The sequence below is a fragment of the Phalangium opilio genome, unplaced genomic scaffold (assembly GCF_054372755.1).
Source record: "Phalangium opilio isolate 3A_F unplaced genomic scaffold, DU_Popi_V2 ptg000042l_1, whole genome shotgun sequence".
NCBI lineage: Eukaryota > Metazoa > Arthropoda > Arachnida > Opiliones > Phalangiidae > Phalangium > Phalangium opilio.
Window position 1 is genome coordinate 2,840,270 of NW_028324166.1, and position 24,357 is coordinate 2,864,626.

Sequence of the window (24,357 nt, forward strand, 5' to 3'; positions counted from 1 at the left end):
TGACTTTACAATGAGTACAATTTTTGCTTCTGCCTGTACTGAATGCAAACTTACGATCATGCACTTACGTTATCATGTTTCCTATATATAAAACCGTGGCAGTTCCTAAAACAAAAGCTCTTAACCCTAATTCTCCAAATCTTAATTCTTACTACAAATAAATAAAAGAATCTACTTTTATCATCTAAAAATGCAAAGTGTGCAGCTTACGACTAACATTCCTCTCCCAACGGAGCGACTTCGACTTCCCTCTGAGCGAAGTTCCAAGTCTTATGTTTGGGTGCTAGTCTTAGGATTGGTGGAGTATCGTTTCTTCCCCCTCTCCCATCTTTGAAATATTATGTGTACCATCGAAAGAGGTTCAACGATACTCGAGGGTGTAAGCGCTAGAATAAGGATTTATATTTAAAAAAATAAGTTAACTGTAAAGAGGGGATAGGAGAAACCTTCTGCGGTTTCAAAAGTTATGCCAGGCAGGGCTAATGCGCGGGCCGATGCTCTAAAAATAGACAATCAGCGCACGTTTTTCTCTCTCGCTCTCTTGAGTAGTTTGCAAAGAAATTGATTCTAAGGAGTTGAAAGTAATTTGGTTTGCATTTGCCTGATATATTTGTGAAAATCACTAGTTAGAAAATAATTCAGACCAGGGATTGATTTAATGTTAGAAGTAGGAATGGAGAACGGAACGGTTAGTATTTACTTCAGTCCGACTCATAGACCACCCAGGATAGAGCCCCTCCCTCCAACACGTAACGAAAAGTTTAAATTATCTTATTGGCTCAGTTTTTAACTACGTTTTGATGACGTTGCTGACAGGGACGGCGAAAAATGCGCAACTACTTTTTACCTCTGTCGCTATGACCCTCCCGCCTCTTATTTCATACCCCCCCGTCCCGTCCCTTGGAAGGGGGTCCGGGACTTTGACGCGCGCCCATATTACTCTGTTCTCCATTCCTACTTCTAAAATTAAATCTATACCTGCTCAGACACCATTGATGGATTTCTACAAAATTTTGAAAGGTTTTATCGAATTGTTCATGTCATGAAATTATCTACACGCCATGATACCAGGAATTCATAAGCTAATTACAATCATCATGTAACCATTTTCTCAACGTATCTAGGCGGGCTTTGAGGGAGGAGCCAGACTAATCATTATGTATGATAAATATTGTCTCAGGATTATGCGCCCGCTCCTGACCTCGCGTTTCGACAGTCATATGGGTTGGCGACTTTGCAATTGCAAAAAGACGTAATGGCGCATTCACCTAATTCTTAATTACATTAAGTACTTACAAAACCAGAATTGCATACATTTCTTCAACTTGGAATCCATACGAAGCCCTAGTTATCTGATTGAACGTAGGGGGAATGGCTAAAAATTTTGTTAAACCGCAAGCTCCTCCTTCCTCGATTTTAATTGGTTGTTGAAATAGATAGGACTAACGTCTACCCTAGGTTTACTCGTTCAGAACAGGCTAAGAGAATTTTTTTTACATTCGGGTTCGGTGCACAGGTCGCTACCTAAGTCAATATCACGTGGTATCTAAGTTCAAATGCATGTGGCGTGACGTAAGGGTTGACAGTTTCTACATCTCCTCCCATTTAACCAAAGCAGAAAGGTACAGAAAATGAACTGTTAAAGATTCCAAGTAGAAGAAATCCATGTAGGCCTATTACTGACAAAACTAATTATATTATTATGTACTATTTTTCTACTAAACGGTGTTAATACCCGTCATAATTAAATCAGTCTATCCCACGCTCTGAACGTCAAAGGAACCTTCAACTCCTTTTAATGTAACATCTGTAGTTGTTCCGCGTCGCGTTGTCGAGGGAAAGAGAAAAATTGATGGTAAGAGGCTGAGGAGCAGGGATCGCGAGAAGCTGAGCGAGAGTCCACACGAGAGAAAGACCCGAAAGTCTCAGGGAAACGTGGAGAGATTAAGAGGGGTTAAAATCGGGTATCGTCCGAAGCGGATTTGAAGGAACTTACACTCAGGATATGGCTCTTTTACAAGTCCCGTGTGAAATCATGTTTCAAGGTAATTCTAACTATAATAATATATAAATATTTTGAGTTTAAATTAAAACGATTCAGAAAGATTGTATTTGCTTCTGAATTAAGGAGTCGAGTTTAAGTATATTATTTACAAGTATAATATTAGTTTGAACTTCGGAAGTCGAGAAGTTTAGTGGCTGGTAAGTGTACTTGTTCGCAATAACTAGACTGTTAATTTATTGCCAAGGGATCGGTTTGAAGACATTAAATTATAGCGGGTGTTTTTGATAAGTCTGCAATTAATGGGGTTATTTTCTTTGGGCGTTTTTGAGTCGCAAATGTAACTTCTATCTCCATTTTTCCGTCCGGGCCAGTTATGATTTGAGTGTTTTAGGGATTACCTCTTAATTAAGTTAGAAAATTTTGTACTTTAGTTTATTTAAGAGGTCATACTCCAATGTTAACTTGAAAACAGTGGCACGGCTTAAAGATCATACACCTTAATTTATGCCAGAGTTATCAGAAACACACTGTATTGATTATCGAAAATGTATGATGCAACAAGTTAAACAAGATTGGAGAGCAACGTTTTTTTTTATGTGGGACGATCCTATTCAGTAAAGGTTTCAGTCTAATGAAAATGTTTATGGTTCGGTACAGTCGTTCTTTAAAATCTAATTATGAAGTTTTCTGTGACGTTAACTAAATCAAATATAGAAATACGGAAGTGACTGACTCTCATTGGCCAGTATTAAAATGGTATTAATCTTTAAACAAGCATCGTTAATGCGAAAATCAATATAATTATAATTATCAAATAACCAAGAATAGTTATAGTTTGAAAATTCTTTTCTCTATATAATTCCTGTACATGTGAATAAAATCCGTCTTTGAAAACAAACACTGTAGAAGATGAAGAACTGGACAAATGAATGAAGTAGTTGAAAGACAACGGTCCCAATTACATAAAGGGGTTTAATTTAACTTCCTCTAGCACCAGTACTTTCTTTAAAGATTTCAGTACCTGTTTAAGCTAACCTTTCCCCAATAACTTATTCCATTTTCTCCTTTTTCTTTCATAGGTAACGAAGCCATCCGATATTCTATCATACTTAAGTCAGTTTGATAAGACATTGTTGTTCGGAACTACGAAGTGCCTCTAACCTAACACGCTTTTTTGCTGACAAGGTGTCACCGTACACGCAACCCTGGTTACAAACGAGCGTAAAATGATCTACCATCTTCGGGACAGCCTTTTTATATCGTATTTCAGCTTGAACATTCTGCTATTACCCTTTCTGGACTACTAAAAAACCACCCAATATGGCCGAGAAGACATCGTCACGTACTACATCGGGTTCCGAGGTTCTGGCGGAATCACGTGCGGATTAGTCGGATTAGAAAAAAACGCGCCAACGCGGCACGATCGCGCCAGCCAAGGTGGTTGAGTTCGCGTTGAACCTCTCGTCGGCGGAATTAGTTCCGCCGCTCCGAACGCTATGCTGGACGTCCTCAGGAGCTTGAAGTCCTTGCTCAAGATCAGCAGGATACATATCGACAATAACATTTTTCGATTGCACTACACGTTTACCGTGCTTGTCCTGCTGGCTTTTTGCATCGTAATTACGACCAAACAGTACGCCGGAGAACCGATTGACTGCATTCATACCAAGGATATTTCCAGAGACATTATCAATACCTACTGTTGGATACACACTACTTTTACCATAAGCACTGCCTACAACAAACAAGTCGGGAAAGAAGTTCCTCATCCAGGTAAAAACCGTCCATTTTTCATAAAAAAATAACACGGTAAATAATTTTTTCGGTAAAACATACCAGAGAAAGGTATACTCTACGTTAATTTTACCGGGCACATTTTAGAATGGAAAGTAGAGTAGATATTCGTGTTCTGCATCCTCAAATCAGTCACAAGCAATATTTTTTTTGGGCTCGTTTTGCTTTGCTTAGGTCACCTTAAGTTGTTCTTTGGTTTCGTTGGACTTGCGTTTAAAAAAACATTTCCTACAAAATTATTTTGTTTTTCAGACCAATTTGAGGGTGCTCAACACGAATTTTGACTTTTCAATTCAACAGTGTCTCCGTTAAAGTAAACATGTTTGCAGATGAAACATCCTGTTGGGGTAGTACCGAGACAAGGGTTTCTAAATTTTTAAGCTGAGAGAGAGACGGAAGTACATCATGGGTTAGAAAAGTAAAAGTAACGTTAAAGGAAAGGTGTACTAGGAGCATTGGGACTTAATGCCGTTTTCTATGAGTTTCCTTAAAAATGAGGTAGTAGTCCATTGCAGTTGAAATTTCCATAAGCCAATAACAAACGGTAGAAGTTGCTGCAAATAGAAAGATGAGATGTCATATATTCAGGGTAAAGCGACGCCTGGTGAGACGCTGTTAAAGGCTTAGTACAGACTAAATAGGAAACTTATGTTATAAATGCTTAGCTGTATACATGCTAATAAAAATATCTAATTTAAATTTCACTTGAGTGTTGAATAGCTCAACTTCATCGATAGCTTCGCAAGTTTGTTAACGCAGCGGGAGGCAAAGAGGAAACCCTAGTCCCTATTAGTTTTCAAAAGCCTCATATGGGAACCTCATGCGGTTTTTATCTGGAGGTTTTTATGAATGCAAAGGTTTCTAAATCAGTTTGTTTAGTCTATTTTCACACCTTTAGAGACACGTCATTCTCATACGCAATGCTTACACCTCAAAGGAAGGTAGATAAATCTATTTTAAACACAGAACAGAAACTGCTCCGGTAGAATATTCTACTGATGCACTCACCCTTGATCGATACTACTTTATTTGTAATGGGATTCAACATTAGGTATTTGTACGCCTCAGCTTTTACTATATTACCTATTATCGAATGCACTTGCGCTAAAGTGTAGTTAAGGTAACGCCTACGTAGCTGTCACTAGCACAATCGTTAACAAAGCTAAAATAGAACATGAATAACACCGATTGAATTATATCGGCAACTCGAAGCCTTGTCTAAAAAGAGATGGCAGCGTTTAAAGGGACTGTAAAGTGGCATTGGCGAGTGTATAAAGTCAAAATGTAAGGGACAGTAAAGTGGCATCGACGGGTAGGTAAATTTTTTACGTCAGAGGCACGTGACCAAGGAGAGGCGTAGTTCAAAGAAGCATAGTTATTTTTTTTCGATAACTACCACTTCGGGGAAGTGGCCCTGCAATCTCGCCAAAAACAAGTACTAGGTATCCAGTCCGATCTATGTGGAGTCTGTGTTTCTTGGCATCACGTGGTGCCTGTGACGTATTTCAAATAATTTTTACCAGCCCGCCGATGCATGTTCTCTACAGACCCTTAATTCCGAAGTCCTACAATGAAGTGTTGATGGTTTTAAATACTAAACAATGTGCAAATTGAGCCGGTTAAAACTGTTATTTGAAAGTCGTAAATATTTAAAAAAAAATCAATGTTTGACTGGTGGTGACGTCATAAAGGTGTCACCTTTGAGTGGTAAAGATCTTAGCTCGCGATATCAAAGTCATTCTTTTATTAGAAAATAAATGTTTCAAGACAAAATTTAATTATCGATTCATACGCTACTATCCCTTTAACTACAAAACTGTGTTCACGCATTAAATAATCGCAATATTTAGGCACACGTCCTTGTTATACTCATCTTCAAGCTTTCTGATGACAATACACGAAAGGCCGAGGCGTAGGAATAAGTTATGTTAAACGTCTTAGCAAGAAAAGTGTTGTCAATCGAGTCGCCTGATCTCGAGTACCGTGTTAATTGAAACATTCTCTCATTAGAAAACTTGAGATAATCTCTTAATAGTTTGCGGAACACTTGAGATCTCGTATTATTCTCTTCTTCATTAATCTTCACTTTCTTGAAGAGAGTTGATTAGCGGGAGACTAAACACTAAGGTTGTTGTACAAAGCTAGAAAAATAAATTTAGATTAGGGTACTTCGTGAGCCAACTATTTAGCCCTTCAATCTTTGTTACACTAAAAGAAAATATAAGTAATTGTCGGAGATATTATTACACGAGGTACATGCACGAGAACAAGGAAATTCCTTATTTTATCATTTTGGGGAATGGGAACTTCTTCAACGTAATAACGTTGTGGGAAAGCTTTACTTAACATTGGTGTATTTAGTGTCTTACTCTTGAAGTCAACAAAAAATACTATTAAGATATATTAATAGCTTAATGTTTAGCCCAACAAAGAGTTAGATGAAACTTGAAATAGCTTACAATGTGTAAGTCCACGAAGCTTGACCAGGAGAGAAGAAAACATAACGGGGACGGGGCCACATTGTCGGGTTAGCTTTCTCGCGTCAAGAAGAACCACTAGAGGCAGTACAAGTCGGCTATCCTCCCTCCCGCGTTGAACTCTGGTTCCGTCTGGCTTTGCATTTTGCCTAGAAAGTAATAACCTAAGATGGCGGCCTCCCACTAGTGTATTGGGTTCTCTCATCTAGGCCTACCACTAAGAGTGAATTCGGTATCCTATTTAAATATTGCAAGGCGGGGAAACTATCAGACTAACCATATTTTTTAAACAGACAGTCGTAATCACTTTTGTTGATTCTTTCTCCTTGTGCAGGGATCAACGCGGAAACGGACCCTCAAACCTTTGTATTCCACAAGTACTACCAGTGGGTGTGTTTCACTTTGTTCTTCCAAGCGGCTTTGTTCTACATTCCTCGTTGGCTGTGGCGAATGTGGGAAGGTGGCAAGATACAAGCTCTCATGATGGACTTGGACATCGGACTGTGCGGCGAACAAGAAAAGAAACAGAAAAAGAAACTCCTTGTCGACTATTTGATGGCCAGCCTGAAGCAACACGATTGGTACGCGGGACGATACTTCTTCTGTGAGACGCTCGCTTTCGCCAATGTCGTGGGTCAAATGTTCCTCATCGACAAGTTCTTCGACGGCGAATTCATGGATTACGGATTCAAGGTGATAAAATTCGCGGAGGACGACCCTGAGACGCGTACCGATCCAATGATTAGGATCTTCCCTCGTGTGACCAAATGTCGTTTCCACAAGTACGGCGCGTCAGGTAACATCGAAGCCTTGGACGCTCTGTGCATTTTACCATTGAACATAATCAACGAAAAAGTGTACATTTTCTTGTGGTTCTGGTTTATAATTCTCTCTTGCCTTACCGGCGTAGTTTTAGTGTTTCGAATTATAATAGCGGCTTGTCCGCCGGTTCGAGTTTACTTGTTGAACATGAGGTTTCGCGTCGTTCACTTGGACCATTTGCACACGGTGGTACGAAGAGGATCTTTGGGAGATTGGTTCTTAATTTACATGTTAGGTCAAAACGTCGACGCCGTCATATTTAAGGAGGTCATTGCAGAAATGGCAAAACGAATGACGACCGAACCGAAAGAACCGGCCAGCGCTTGACCAAGGTCCAAGCCGAACCCTATTCGGCGAAATTTTCTTCCGTTAGTCATATCAGTTTTAAAAGGGTTTAGGTTTTAATAATCAGAGAGGTTTTTAATAGTATATAACTAACGTAAACAGGATGATCGAATCTGGTATTAACATAAGATATGTTCCATAAGTTTGACAGTGGTTAGTGAGAGCTTGTCATGAAGTCACAGATTCAGGGTAAAGCGACGCCTGGTGAGGCGCTGTCAAAGGCTTAGTACAGACTAAATAGGAAGAATGGAAGATGGATTGCAAAACCGAGTGTAGTCAATTCTCGCGTCGTTCTCGAGCTAGCTCCCAGCAAGTCTCTAGAATTTCGTAGTATAGGTAGAGTAATAGTTATGGAACAAATCTATGGTATTATTTAACCTTTGTGGGAAAGTCGTTAAGTGCATTTTAAACCATACTTACGAAGAGTATTATAAGGTTATGATACAGCGCAACGTCTTTCTCATGTAGGTAAAAAATATATCAACTTCTTTGTTAATTTTAGCAGAATTGTACGGACCAAAGTAACGTTGGGGTCAGTTTTATAGATTTAAATGAATATCAGAGTTTCTCTATAATAACTTCTTGTAAATACTTTAGTGCCTGTAACTTTAGCCTCTTGAATTTATAATCTAATATATACAAATTAAGAAATTCTATCGAGCTTGCGTTCAATTGAAAACATTTTGTTCCTATTATATACACTATGAAAACAGAAGAAAACATATATCAGAAACATTTTTTCCTATACTGTGCCTTACAAAGAAATTAAAACTGTTGTGACTTAAGACAATGCCTAATACCTTTTATCTCACCTATTTACTCGCAATCGTATTACGTCATCTCAGAGTCGAAATATTTTAATTATCAATTACCAGAACCTGATACAAAATGTATATTTGCTGCTCATCACTTTGAGATGCTTATTTTGTAGAATGGATACTGTTTCAGCTCCGTTTCAGTCATGCCCCTTCTGGTATGTATTCTAACAGAAATACATAGATTTCTTCTACTTGTAATCTTTAAGAAGCCATAGACCCCATACTAATATCTGATTGAAGATAAAGGGAGGAGCTTAAAACTTTGTTAAACCGCAGGCTCCTCCTTCCTCGCGTCTCATTGGCTAGTCACATATATAGGACAACCGTCGACCCTATGTTTACTCGCTCAGAACAGGCAAACAGAACTTGTTCGACGCTCATAGGTGGCGGGAGTCTCGGCGTAGATAGTTAGCTACGTCAATACCACGTGATTTCTAAGTTCAAATTCATTACACATGACGTCAGGGGTGACAGTTCTCACACGCCATATCGCTTTATTAATTCAAGCAGAAAGGTCAAAATAAAATAAGCTGTTAGCCATTCCAAGTAGAAGAAATCTATGTATTCCTGATTCTAACATTGGTAGAATAACGTTACAGGCCGTGGTACTACCAAGTTCTAAGTTTGACTCAAACTTGTAAGTAATGAAAACCATACATTTTTCGTCCATAAAATCAAGAAGTTATATCTAGTATCTCAGAGAGAAGGTATAAATTCGCCAGATTTCTAGCTTTATCTCCAGTCCAAACGTAGGTCCGGAGTCAATCCCCGTCTCTAAATTACAACCAGCATCTCATTGGTTCTTGAAAACTCACGTCAGCGCGACGACGCGAGTGACGAAAATTACAGTCATATTTTCCGACTGAGGAGAGGCGAAATAGCCCAGCGCCTCCTTTTACGTCCCCCCTTGTATTTTGAAAGGGGGACTGGGACTATGGCGCGCGAATACAAAGGCATCTTATACCTTCTCTCTGAGATACTGATATAACTTCTTGATAAAATCATACTTCGGAGTTGGGAGCTAGTCACTAGGAAAGTAAGTGATATACGGTGACACGTCCCGTGCGTGCCTTATTAATCAAACCTGTCTTCAAAATTGATTGACAAGTAGTGAGGTAAATACGTTAGGTAAGTATGGTGAGAGATGCCAAGTCACATTAATGATCTCATATCAAATATAAGAGTAAATCTTCGCACCTTTCCGTTAAAATATCAAATTCACAATTTTTTACATTTATTTTTTTTCCTGCCAAAGTACTTCGTAAAATATGGAAGGCAAGATGACGCGTATTGATACAGGATGTTATTCGGCGTAAGAGAGGAAGTAGTGTTTAGGAAGTGAGGGTGTACTCGAATATAGATTTATTTTTTCACTTAAGTTTAAGTGAAGCGAGGCTGACGAGTGGCGGGTGAAAAAGATTGGCGTCACGGCCGTATAATTCATTCGTCTTTTGTGTCTTCCGCACTCAAAACATTCGTACCATGCCCAAGGTGCAATGCTAATCAACGAAGAGCTTCAAGAGATACTGAAACTCAAAGTAGCGGATGAATACCCAATTCATATTTTGCGTCGACACGGTTTCCTGATAAGTCTGTCATAAATTAATGGGTGTGTTCATTGGGTGATTTTGAGTCTAAAATGTTCTATGAAATTTTGTCACAAGGGACACTGTTTACAAGTTAAGATTGGAGTATTTTACGGATTTATTGAAGAACATGATTTCTAATTTAATTTAGGGGGCATCCCAAAACACTCAAATTATAACTTGAAAACAGTGGCCCGGACGTCAAAATGTCATCGAACATTTTCGACTCAAAATCGGTTAAATAACACCCCCCTTAAATGCCAAACTTATGTTAAGCTATGTTGAAACGACGTGGTTTTAAAGTGTTTTGCAAGCTCAACTAATGTTTTCGCCTAACAGCCCTGGAGTATTATTTCTTACAATGATTTATAACTTAACTACTGCAAAACTGTACGTGGTAATTCATAGTACCGCAATCTGGGACTGAAATGAACTACAACATAAGCCAGCCTTGATTGTCAATAGATATTAAGCTAATTTTCCCTTGCAACTTAAAATGCAGGATAAAACCTTCGACGTTATTGCATTTTCAAGTTGAACTGGAATGGAGATCGTCTTTGGCTCCTAACCAAAAGTAGATGTTCGAATAGAGGATTTCGAACTTCCGCTTCGGTTATATACAAACGTTCCAAGTCAGTCGTTAATAGAAAGAAACAATCACCTACATAATCCAACACTGCCAAGCGAAACGGTAATTTAGGTTGAAATCAGCTTAAGTAAACCATCACAATCGTCAGTGTAGTTTATTAGTAAACCGCGCTAAGCCTTAGTAACACCAATTGTTGACATTGAGAATATACAGTAGGATTACTCGTCCTCATTCAAGGCAATCAGCTGCTCTATCGACAGGTGCCAGATATCCAAGACATTACATGCCTCGACAAGACAGTCTACACAGGATCTCTTTTTTTTAATGTTTCCTGGAATATATATATATATAGATTTGGGTTATTATGTCAATGGGTAACAATCTTTTTTTAAGACAATTGTTTGGTTTGGAATGAGCTTGTAATTTCATAGTCAACTCCTTTCATGGCCACGGAATGGTTCCAAGTACTTGACGTTTAGGAACAATATTGCAGCTGAAGTATTTCCTTCTACCTTTAAGTGAGAAATGAGATTCGAGACGCTTATGAAACTGACCCTCTGTACCATATGGTGAACATCACATCTTATGACTTGAGAGAGGTTCGTTTTACAATCATAACAAGTTGGGAAAACAAAATAAACCTCTCCGAGTCAGGATATTTCTCGTAACCCTAGCCGATCGCCGCGCATATCTTAACCCTAACCATGGGAGTAGAAGCCAAAAATTGCTTTCTGCGAACACGTTTGCTCCGATTTGCCTACTGCGAACGTGGTGACAGACACACAGACACACACACACGCACAGACTCGTCCAGTATAATACCTCTCCGTGACGTCATCGTCACTCGGAGAGGTAAAAAAAGTGAATGCTCCTCTCCTTGGAAGTATAACACTTTATGGATTTTTATAGCACCAATCCGCGTTATCAAAATTCTTATCACAGATCACACCTAAAAGTTTCGTTAGTTTTCCGCTGCTGGTGCGAGAATCAGGGCCATGGGCCTCTGTAATCCAAATTAATATACAGTATTGAGTTATATACTTCCGAAGATGCAATTAATTAACTTCTGCTATAACTTCAGAGAAGTATCTTTGCTGTGCGAAAATGAATTCGTCACAGCCACGTGATCAAGAAGTGACCTGGTTGAAAGAAAACGTTTAACACAAGGGGTTGAGAGCTGGCAGTGACAATTTTCTGAAGTGATAAGTTATTTTCTGAAGTGATAAGTTATCACATTAACAATTGCGTCTTCGGGGATCACATATTTTGTCACTTGATTTTGATTCGCGCACTTAAACGATTTTGCAAAGAAAATGCGAGATGTGTTGCCCCTCAATTTATTATATATAAAAAAAGTAAACATACCAACCATAAAATTTAAAAGAAAACTTCACGAATAAAAGAATGAAATTCATATGTTACAAAAGATATCGTTCTTTGTGAACTTAACAGTTGGAAACTTTTCGTATATCATGTTATTGTAAATCTTCCAGAAAACCTAGAACCACAACAAAGCGGGGTTAGCTTTTAAACACGAATCTCGAACGCAATCTACCAAATGTAATTTAGTGTGTTACTGCTAATGGGCCTTAAAGACATTCATAAATTAAGGTTGAAACAACAAGTCGCTATTGTTTTAAGGCCACATGATTCTGGCGCCTCTTTCAATTGCTATTTTATCCTATAATTAGAACATAAATAGCCGAGAGAAGTGGAGGTTATTCTTGGGTTAGCGAAGAAACACGAGATTCGTCGCAGGTGAAATTCTTTCGGTGGCAAAGTACGAGCTATCTATTAAAATGTTACACGTTCCCATCCAAAAGCGAGATATATCTCATCATGGATCTTATCAACCATAGGGGATAGGAAATGTACATGGAGGCTTTGGTGGTACAAAAACTGCGGTACGAGCCATAAGATTCTAGCTCGTATTAGTGAGTTTGTTAGTGATGAAATCTCTACACCTAGAACATTGCCACTATCAAGGGCAACTTTAGAGGAGGGAGATGAGATAGAGTAGAAGTTTTCGTGAGCCTTGTGCCGCAATGAAAGTCTACCCGAGGCAACTTGCTGTTGTTAAGTAGTGCAGCGTAGCAAAATTTTAAAATAAAAGCTAGTTCTCATGAATTAGCTTCTACTTTTAAGATACAGGTGGAATTGTCAACATTGACCCTACCTATGCTCCGAGGATGCTGGGAGGACTTCGTTAGGGGTACAGAGCCTACGTTATGGGTATGGAGATTTCTACTCCATCCATTCATTATGATACTCTAACATCCACTCAAACTAGAGCCGAACAAAGTTGACTGGTTTGCTCGTCCTCTTTTTAAATACGTAGTCCATGATGTCACTGACGTAGTTGCATTTAACGGAACAACTGCACTCTGTTTTCAGTGGAGGCCTCTCATTTCAGAGAACTGCCTATCCTTAAAATACGTAAAACACCACGAGTGGATTTACAATAAATTTCAAAATTTCAAATGGAAATCGAAAATACTGAAATAATTTTTGCTGTTTCATTTGAACCAACAGAATGCTAATTCAAAATTTGCAATCAATGAATCATTTAATCATTACAAAGTGATTTAGCTTTTTGAGATAAATTGATTCAATGCCAGCCTTAAATGATAATGCTAAAACAATTACACATAACCCGTAATCGATATTGAATTTATTATAATAAAGTTTTAAAGTTAGAAAATATAAGCATTTAACGTCTATGGACCTACGCATTAGGCCTAATTTATTATCTATGAAGCAGACGAGTCTGGGGTAGATAGCTACAACTAGTATCGTCCGTTGACTTAAGGTGGAATTCATAAACGTCGGACGCAACGCAATGTAGTACAGGGGAAGGCAGGGCGTCGTGCGCAAAAAGCAGACGTTTGCGCACGACGCCCTGCCTTCCCTGTACTACATTGCGTTGCGTTCGACATTTATGAATTCCACCAATAGTCTGCTTTGCAGCTAGGCCTAAGGTGTAGGCTCTAGTAAAAACTTTCATTGCTTCATCTTCTTTATCATAGTAGGCCTACATACACACACAGTTCTAATATGAAATATTAGTTATCCTAAACAGATATTCCTTCATACATTTTCACCTCACAGTATTTATTATATTGAGGTGCTTTAATGATGGAAACGGCTCGGGAGTCGGGGACTCGGGGTGCAGGTAAAAACTGTAGGAAAAACACAAGGAACGGGAGCTGAACATAAACCCTCGTTTCCCCACAGACGCGTGCAATGGAAGAAGCAAGAAAATCTAAATTTAGCTTCAGCTGATAATATTTTATTTTTATAACTAAAAAGAAAAACGTTCAGAGACTTTTAAACGCCTCGAAATCGTAACTTTTGTCCTTTTAGGTAGAAACAGATCAGTGAATGAATCGAAGGAGATTTCTTGATTTTCTTATCATCGACGGTAAGACGTCCTCCAGAAGTCCTAGTGTGAAGATACAAAGCAGATCTTTGGCCCAAAAACGTCAACAAATAAACATTAGAAAACGGGAAAAAGAACGAAACGGTTTACCCCTTCAACTTCGTTTTTAGTTTCGTCCTAATTAAGAAGTAAATCTAATGGAATTGAACGTTTCGTTGTAAAATTAGTGATGGGTACTCGTACTACATTTGTGTATTGGATTGCGTCTTGGTAAACGCCTAAATTATTAGTGTAAATGTCGGCTCCTATGGCGCCCCTAACATTCCAAACGTAGGAACCAATCAGAACTCTTTTATGTCGAGGGCGGAGCTAAATCAAGCCTTTGCTAACCTTAGCGGGCCAGTTAATCCCTCCCATAGACTCTCGGAGCATCTAGTGGCATTTGTTTAAACTAAATCACAGCTTAAACTTGCTTTAAACGGTGCGGTATAATTGTGTTTAAACACAGGCGATACTTAGTATAAAACATCGGCAGGAAGTTTTAGTAACTCTAAAGTTATTTTAGTTAGCATTTAGTACTTAGTCTCAACTCCCTACAAAACTAATTTCGTCATCAGTGCCGGATCAAAACCCTCGACGGCCCTTAGGCACTAGTCGTTGGGGCCCACTGCGATATGGCAGCTGAGAGCTTAAGACTGACTATATAAGGGCCCCTGAACTCTGGGCCCCGAGGTACTTTCCAACAGTGCCTAGTGGCTAATTAGGCACTGTTCATCATCGTTAATCCATGAGATCGTCTTCTTCAAGATGACTCGACTACAAAAGTGAAACGCCTGACTTTATTTCACCAACTTGTCTGATACTTTTTGTTGGTGTACCTCTGTTTGAAAGTGCTTAGAAGTTGAATCGTAATTCTTTAGGTACGCTCGGTTATTTGCACTCACTTGTTGAAAAAGAAAGACTGTTGAATGTCAGTTTGAAGACTATTTATTACCTTCCTTGCCTTCATAATTTTCAGAAAAAATATATTAAACATCGACCGATTCAAGAAGTTTTTCTTTATAAACTAATTAGGCCCTAAACTAATTAATGAAAAACCAAAAACTAACAAGATAGTAAAGCTAACTAGCTAAGTTACTGTGATTTAAGAGACCTGAAACCAGGAAGAGGTTCCCGCGTCTATTTAGATAATAAATACTAACTGTATGAAATATCTGCATCGATATTCATGTTTTGATATAAAAAAAAATTAAACATACAAGTTCGATAAAAATTTAATAACGAGGCGAGTGTTTACTCTAGCTTGAATACCCTTAATCGATTAAAATTAATTAAGCCTTTGCTTAACATCTCTAGTCTTTAAAAAGACAAAGAAGAGGATTATATCACGATCTCTTATCATCCCTCTTTGAGATCAACTTTGTAAATGAAGTTGATGGTAAAGACAGAGAGAAAGTTTATCCAAAAAAAGGAGAGAAGAAGGTTGAAGAGGACATCTTATGCCACGAAGGAATGGTACCACAGTTTCTCGAGTAACTAAAGTCTCGTGAGATTAAAACTACGCGCTCAAGATGAGAGTAGAGATGCCAAAGGAGGCACACCAGAGTTTATTATTTTAGTAAACACATGCTACACACGTAAGGGAAACTCTCGAACCCAGAAATAAGCCGCTGTGCTACAGCTTCTTTAGGGTTAAGAGACGACCGACGAGTCAATTTAAGTACATGAATCTTATTCCCAGAATGACTGCTGAAAAGTCACCGGTGAAATGAGCTGAATCAGAGTTATTTTATTTACTTTCCGCTTCCGGTTTGTTTTGCAAGGCAATTTTAATTATTTAAGTATAGTTCATAAAGCTCGATTCGTCATATAAATTGAGCCTTGAAATTTTGCACTCTTTAACAGTTCTGTCTGAACTTAATTGGTATTGGAATATCACACTTTCGAAAAAGTGCAAAGAAATGTTCCAAGACCAATATCATAACAAAAAAAAAACCCATCGTAAGACTTAATCTTAAATTCTTTCGCTTTTTGCAAACCCAAAATGGTAAAAACCTTTATGGCAATAAAAATACAGCTTAATTATGTTGTTTACTCGGACTCTGCTACATTTCAGGTCAAAATATTTACCATCGATTACTACTTTTAATGACCAAAGTTAATGCGAGAGAAAGAATTTTTTTCTCAAGTCATGGACTTTGTAATTCGAAAGGGGACTAGAAATTTTTGGTGACCCCAGGGGAATACATTTATTTCATTTACTTAATCGCTACTTTTAAGGATTGATGGCTCGTGCCATGATTTGTTTTGGTTAATGAAACACCAAGTTTTCTAATCCCAGTCAGAGTTTATAAGATCTATGTCAACCGCACTAAAATGCTTAGAAAGTCAAGACTATTTAATTGCGTACCTTCGTGCTTCAAACAATGTTTCACGGTTATCGTGCAGTGAAACTTACCCCAAGTTTTAGTTCACTAAAGTGTAACTGAAACTATAGAATGTTATTTTTTAACTCACCTTAGCAACGTAGAATTGATTAAATAATCGATAATAAACTAGATAACTAGTCGGCCAGAAATTAAGTGTAATTTACATTCATGTACATACTATTCTTATCAAGTTCGCTTGTATAAAATCATAACATAAATTATTTAGAGCTAGACACCAACGATAAAATGCGTGTCAGTTGTTCTTTTATTTGTGGTAAAATTTGTCCAACCATGAACTTGCACGTATGAATTATGGCATTGCGGAGTTTGGCAAAACATTTGGGAGCACGAAGAGTTGTTTTCGTTCTCGATCCGCTAAATTTCAACCATGAAAAGTATATCAAGCCAAAATTTGACGTATTTAACTCTGATAACTTTCTTGGCGCTAATATTATCTATGTTCGTATAAAATTTTAATTTTTAAAATATATCAACTGCACTATAAACCAAACTTGGGCACCACAAATTTTGTCTGACAGAGTTATGGTAATTCAAATTGAACTAAAGAAAGGATCGCTTTTACTTGATACATTTTACAATATTAATTCATAATTTTTATGGTTCCATCATGGATATACATAATTACGACGTAATATGGATTCCGAACTAGACCAAAAATGACCACTAAGTATGGGATAGAACCGTGGACGTGAGGAGGCTGTAAATTGAGGTGGAAACAGCTAGGTCACGTGGGGAAACGGAACTATATCTGTCTGGAGAATCCTGAGTGGTGGGTTTGAAATTTCGCCCATGCGCAGAGAGAAAAAAATACGAATTTCCCGTTCACTCACAACTTCACAAGGTTGGGGTAACGGGTTACAAGTAATCTTTTCTCTTATGTACGTAGAATATGGGAACCCATAATTCTTAGTTATTATTCACATCCATGATTAAATTATCTTGAGTCTGCTTTCGGTTACCAAAACTTTGAACAAATCGACACATGCAACTAAGTTGAAATATTTTTTAGTTTCATTTTTTCAATGCACCGAATGAATTGTTTTTCAGAAATTCTCAACAAATAGAGAAAGGGTTCAAATGGAAAGGACTTCAACAAAATTATTGCGTTTACGATGAAGAATATCCGAGATCAAGTAAGTGTCAAAATCACAAGTAGCTTGAGCTTGAGCTGTGAGCTCAACACCAGGTGTGCATGACAAAAGTCTTCATGGGACATTTGGCTAATTTGCTATTAACCTCGTTTTTAAAATAGATTATTTAATAAGTCTTTAATCTATAATAAGACATGCACGTGGCTTCGCTCGATGAATCGATTCGAAAAACGCACCTGTAGCCTACCAATGACGTACGAACCAATGTAACAAAGTGACCAAATACCTTGATGGTATTAGTCACGCTAATAAGTGACCAAGATATTTAATCTGAATAAAAGCACTTGCTTCGCTCGATTAATATAATCAATTCGAAAAGCACTCTTTTATCAAAGATATCCGAGCATTATTAATTAATCAGAAAAAAATATGCGCATGGCTTTGCCAGATGTCGTTCTCTCTAGCGTATTAGGCTGAGTAAATTCACATACCCTAGATCCATTTAAAGGAAAAGCTAGGTAACATAACATTATACCTAAAAAAACGGTATTTTTCTAAGTACAAAAAGGAAAAATATTTAAACATAAAAAAAAAAATATCTTTTATTACAAAATAATTAGCATATAATTAGTCTTAAAAACGAGAACTACTGCGCTATCCACCGATGGTTTAGTGGCGTCCGCTAAACCGAACCTCTTTTACCCTTACCTCACTCAGCCTGTGAGAATTCAATCAATCCCGTAGGTGTAAGTGGTTCGTTTTAGAAGACGCCACTAAAAAATGGCGGGTGGCGCAGTAGTCCCTGATTATTTTTAAGAATAATTTAGGTCTAATTATTTTGTAATAAGAGTTTTTTTTGTATTTAAATATTTTTCCTTTATATATTTAAAAAATGGCCGTTCTTTTAAGGTATAATGTTATGTTGCCTGAACTTTCTTTTAAGTTTAAATACTTGTCACTTCTTCCATAGATGAATCATTAAAAGTAGAAGTTCTTCTGGCGATTTTGTCAGTGTTTGATATATCCGAAGAAAAAATGGTAAGATATAAGAAAATAACTTGCGGAAAATAGTGCTCAAGAACTTTACAAATCTATTGAAAAGTTTTTACTGTGTGACATCCCTGAGCTCCTTAGAGTTTCAAATTAAGAAGGATGTTCTTTAAGCTATTTTGAGTCGAAAATGTAACTTCTATGACATTTTGCCACAAGTGACACTGTTTTCAAGTTAAGATTGGAGGAATATTTTACTGATGATCCCTTGAATTTAATAAATAAACTGAAGGACAATTCTAGTTTAAGTAAGGGGTCATCCCTATAATACTCAAATCATAACTCGAAAACAGGAGCCCTTGGGGGAAAAAAGGACATATCCCCTTAATTTATAGCAGATATATCAGAAACACCCTGTATGATGATTCAAGGCATTTATGAATTATTCATATACAGGAATTTAGTCTACAAGCTATTCTACAAACAGTATGGACCGACCCCAATTTAATTGTTAACGATTCCGAACTCATGATAGTCGAAGCCCTGCCTCCTAAAATAATGGAATGTCTTTGGAGGCCTAATGTCGTTTTTTGGAACGCGAAGGAGTCAAATTTATATCAAGATACCTTTCCCAACCTCATGAATGAGTTTGGATTAAAAAAAATCGTATCTCTTAAATCACGGTAGGCTGTATTTAATATTTGCACGCTTGAATTTTCAATAATGCGCTCAAGCCGTGAAAACTCTATAGGGGTGGGTTTCACTTCGGTTTGACTAACATTCGTAGAACAATTTTACAAATCGGAAAATTTAATATTTTGCTAATAGTGAAAACTTTTACAGTTTTATCAATATAAATATATTATTAAATATTCAAATAATCGTCGTAAACCAATGGCGGCGCAGTAGTCCTGGTTGTTAAGGCTAATTAAAAGCAAATTATATTCAAATTATAAGGCATAATGTTATGTTACCTGACCTGCCAAAGCACACCCCTTCCAATGATGTGCATAGTCAAGTTTTTACATTACAGTAACAGACTGAAATTAAGTTGCAATATGGATTTCCACTTGTATCCTTTGGATTCTCAGCATTGTTCAGTCATTATAGCAACATGTATAGTATAGAAAATTTAATGCATATTCAGCATTTAGTGAAAAAAAAAATCCTCACTACTTTCAGTTACTGAAGGTTATCCTCCAGTTCATCTTGTATGGTCTGATAAACTGCCTGATGATTCTTACGTCCTGTCGTTCAACAACTTTAAACCTCTCAATTTTAAGATATATTTTAATGGGAAGAACTCCACTGATAGTATGTAACTCCAAAATCTTTCAGGGTTTTTATTAACAAACTCATACAAATTGGCGTTATATCAAAGGTAAATAGAACTAGCAGAAAGTGAGAACGTAGAGAGGTTAAAGCGAGATTTGGCGGTTGGCACTACGGAAAGTTTTAATCCATCTCGCTGCCTAATTACTTTCATTTATTTCTATTCGTCTTTGAATATATTACTAGATTTCGGTAACATTATACTTAATTTGTGATAAATCTTTATAGAAGCTCAACTTCTTCATCTTCACTTGCTTTTTGTTCGATCTTTGATGGCGAGTATTGTCAACATCTACATTCCAAGGTGCTGACCATATTTATTTTGAAGTTTATTGCATAAAAACTGATTATGTTATACTTACGTTAACTGCTGACAAAATGTTTCTCTAAATTTAGTTTCATTATCGTAACTCTGTCCATGGTGTCTTTCTGGTTGGATGTCAACGCTGTGCCAGGAAGAGTCACTTTGGGAGTTACTGCAATTTTAACGCTAGGTCTGGTTCAACGTTATCATAACCCTGTAGTAGTTTCCATAAGTATGGGCTCAAACAATACTTGCTACGAGCGCTCACCCTTTATAAAGAATTAGTGGTAAATTTATTCGAAACAGAAAGAATCGCCTTAAGTGATCTCCATCTCTACCTCTAACCGCACTCAAACTGGGGGGACAAACCACTGTAGGCTATGATCCTATTCTGTTCCCGTTTCAAAGAGAAGCTTTGTCTCGCATGTACAATGCAAGTAAATACGTCCCTGCGGCAGACCAGTACTTATGGACTGTATTATCTCGTTATGATATTAAGAAATGATGGAGTTGTCCCAAATACTCTTGATATCTCTTTGTCAGTGCCAGATTGAAATTAAAGCACGTACAAAGATAGGTTTATCTGAATCTTCAGGCTTTTCAAATTAAATGGTAGCATCATAGTTGGGGCTGCTGAAAACTGAATAAACCTGTAATTTCCTGTTCACTAAATTCAACTTTCAGCAACTTCAATCGCGCAAGCCCGTTCCTCTCTACCAACACTAGACTACATGACCGCCATGGATATCTGGCTCTTGGGCTGCATGGTCACCGTATTCTTGTCCTTGATTGAATTTACTCTAGCTCAGGCCTCATGTAGACGAGCATCGAATTTGGCAACGAATCAAGTAAGATATATCCTTCAACTACGTGTCATACATGAATTAATTCGTGATATAATTACAGATCAACAAACAAAATGTAAAAAGAAACTCTAAAACGGCTGTCGTTCCATTTCTATGGACAGTGCGCATGCCCAAATCCTACAGGAAGTTTGGACCTTCAGACAACACGATTCAGAAAGATAATTTGTTCGACAGAACGTCTAGATTTCTTTTTCCCGTTTCATTTCTTATCTTCACGATTACATACTCGGCCTACTACTTGAACTAAAACTTTCAACATTTAACTGCTATTTTACCTTGATATTTTACTGTTGCTTTTCCTTTATATTTAAAGATAAAGTTAGTTAACATAACATTATACCAGGGATAGATTTAATTTTAGAAGTAGGAATGGAGAACGGTTATTATTTTCTTCAGTCCCACTCGGAGCCCAGTATAGAGCCCCTCCCTCCAACACGTAACGAAAAGTTTAAATTATCTTATTGGCTCACTGAAACTACGTTTTGATAACGTTACTGACGGAGACGGCGAAAAATACGTAATTCCTTTTTACCTCCGTCGCTGTGATTCTCCCGCCTCTTCTTTCATACCTCTCCGTCCCGTGGAAGGGGGTCCGGGACTTTCACGCACGCCCAGATTACTCTGTTCTCCATTCATACTTCTAAAATTAAATCTATCCCTGATTATACCTTAAAAGAACGGCAATTTTATAAATATAAAAGGAAAATATAAAAAAATTATCTTATTACAAAATAATTAGCATTTAATTGAACATATTAAACGATAGGTTAGACCCAAAATTTATTATCGAAAAAAAGTGTGCGTCGTAGAAAAGAAGTCTGAAAATGGGTGCAATCGATCGGATATAGTATTGGTCTACATGTCCACTTCAGTAACTTATTTTGTATTGACATACCCGACTTTCTAAAAAATGCAAAGAAGTGTTTCAAGATAGGCCTACTGACCGAGATACCTCGTAAAAATTTAAATTTGAACTCTTTCGCTTTCCATAAATTGCTAATGGTTAAAACCTTTTCGCAATATAAATATAAATTCAACTTAAATTGGTTATTTACTAGCACTCTGCTATATTTCAGGTCAAGATATTTACCGTCCATTTCTACTTTTAATGACCAAATCGAGTGATATGAATACATTAATACGAGAGAGAAAAATTTCTTTGTCAAGCCATGGACATTATAATTCGATAGAGGACAAGTAATTTTGAGCGTAGGGGTTTAGTAAAATACATTTAATGCATTTACTTCCTCCCCACGAGAGCGCCTACTCTTGAACATTGGTTGCACGTGATTTTTATTGTTAATGAAACACCAAGATTTCTAATCCCAGTTAGGATTTATAAGATCCCTGTCAAAAGCACTAAAATGTATAGAAAATGTCCAGAATATTTTATCGCGTACCTTCGTGACTAAAACAGCGTTTGACGGTTCTCGTTCTGTCAAAATTCCCCCAAGTTTTAGTTCCTTAAAGTGTAACTGATACTATAGAATGTTTTTATTTTAACTCACTTTAGCAACGTGAATAGATTGATTGATCGATAATAAAGAAGATAATTAATCTACCTGAAATTAAGTTTAATTTATACTAATGTACACACTATACTTATCAAGTTAGCTTGTATATAAAATCATAACGAAAATTAATTAGAACTAGACGGCAACGATAAAATATGTGTCACTTGTTCTTTAACTTGCGGTAAAATTTCTCCAGTCATAAAATTGCACGCATGAATTTTGGCATAGCGGCGTTTGGCAAAAGTTTTTGGAGCAAGGAGACTTGTTTTCATTCTCGACCCACTATACTTCAATCATGAAAAATACTTCAAGACGAAATTTGACGTACTTAACTGTGATAACGTTCCTGGCACTCATCATGTCTGTGTTCGTATAATTTTTGTAAATATTTAACGTTACGATAAACCAAACTTGGTCACCGCAAATTTTGTCTGTCAGAGAGTTATAATATTTTTGAACTAATTGAAAAATCAGTACGATTGAATGGTAACAACTTGAATGAAATCGACACGTGCGACTTTGTTGAAATTATTTTTGATTAAATTCCTTAACGTAAAATGTATTCACTGTATCGAATGAACTGTTTTTCAGAAATTCGCAACAAATAGAGAAAGGTTTTAAATGGAAGGGACTTCAACAAAATTATTGCATTTACGATGAAGAATATCAGAGACCAAGTAAGTGTCAAAATCACAAGTAGCTTGAGCTTGAGCCAACATCAGGTGTGCATGACAAAAGCCTTCATATGACTTCTGACTTATTTGCTATTAACCTCATTTTTAATAAACGCCTAAATTATAACACCTTTATATTTACCTTCAATAAGATGTGCACGTGGCTTCGCTCGATGAATCGATTCGAAAAACGCACCTGTAGCCTACCAATGACGTACGAACGAATGTAACAAAGTGACAAAATACCTTGATGGTGTTAGTCACGCGAATAACAAGTGACCTAGATATTTTACCTGAATAAATAAGCACTTGCACGGCTTCGTTCGATTAATATAATCAATTAAAAAGCACACTTTTATCAAAGATATTCGAGAATTATTAATTAATCTTAATAAAAGAAAAAAAACCAAGCATGGCTTTGCCAGACATTGTTCTCGTTAGACTATTCGACTCTGAGTAAATTGACATACTTGTAACGTCTTCCATAGATGAATCGTTAAAAGTAGAAGTTCTTTTGATGATTTTGTCAGTGTTTGATATATCCGAAGAAAAAATGGTAAGAGTTCTGAAAATAACTTGGAAAAGAAGAAAATATAATTCCCTAGTTTTTTTTTTGCTCCGATTTGCCAACTGCGAACGCGGTGACAGACAGACACACACCCAGACACGTCCAGTGTAATACCTCTCCGTGGCGTCATCGTCACTCGGAGAGGTAATGAATAGACCCAACCAACAAATAAACAAGTTGGTTTGGTCTCGTCTCCTTCTAAGGGTTAGGATCACGTGACTAAGTTGACTGAGTGCCATCTGTCGTTGAGCGACGAAAATAAATCTCTTATTTTTCTGATTGGATTTGAGTCTGACTCTTGGGGTAAAACCGGTTCTGCGCATGGCAAATTCAAGCCAATCGGGCTATCCCTTTCTCGCCTCAAAACCCGCGAACGAGATCTGAGCCGTTAGAAAAATTCAAAAGATTTATTGGTTGGGTCTATTATACTTGCATATATTTTTCAGGAGTTTAGTCTACAAGTTGTTCTCCAAACACTGTGGACAGACCCCAATTTAATTGTTAACGATTCCGAACTCATGCAAGTCGAAGTTCTGCCTCCTAAAATAATGGAATGTCTTTGGAAACCGAATGTGGTCTTTTGGAACGCGAAGGAGTCAAATTTATATCAAGACACTTTTCCCAACCTTAATAACGAGTTCTATTTAAAAAAAATCGTATCTCTTAAATCACGGTAGGCTGTATTTAATATTTTCTGCCGTGAATTGTCAATAATATGCTCTAGAAGGGTAAACGTTAGGGATGGTTTTCAAT

At 37.3% G+C, this 24,357-nt stretch overlaps 2 protein-coding genes across 2 annotated transcripts; both read left to right on the plus strand.

Moving 5' to 3' along the window:
* The first annotated feature begins 1,873 nt into the window (after nt 1-1,873).
* LOC149678322 (innexin shaking-B-like) lies at nt 1,874-7,800 on the plus strand. The gene is made up of 3 exons (XM_089837120.1): nt 1,874-2,045; nt 3,085-3,778; nt 6,611-7,800. The coding sequence occupies exons 2-3, from the start codon at nt 3,502-3,504 to the stop codon at nt 7,423-7,425; spliced, it is 1,092 nt and encodes a 363-aa protein (XP_089693246.1). The 5' UTR covers nt 1,874-2,045; nt 3,085-3,501; the 3' UTR covers nt 7,426-7,800.
* Nucleotides 7,801-18,003: 10,203 nt separating this feature from the next.
* On the plus strand, nt 18,004-22,698 carry LOC149678323 (glutamate-gated chloride channel-like). The gene is made up of 9 exons (XM_089837121.1): nt 18,004-18,265; nt 18,327-18,394; nt 18,803-19,029; nt 19,380-19,462; nt 19,529-19,660; nt 19,907-19,982; nt 20,075-20,172; nt 20,667-20,830; nt 20,889-22,698. Exons 2-9 carry the CDS (start codon nt 18,392-18,394, stop codon nt 21,093-21,095), a joined length of 990 nt encoding a protein of 329 aa, XP_089693247.1. The 5' UTR covers nt 18,004-18,265; nt 18,327-18,391; the 3' UTR covers nt 21,096-22,698.
* Nucleotides 22,699-24,357: the final 1,659 nt, after the last annotated feature.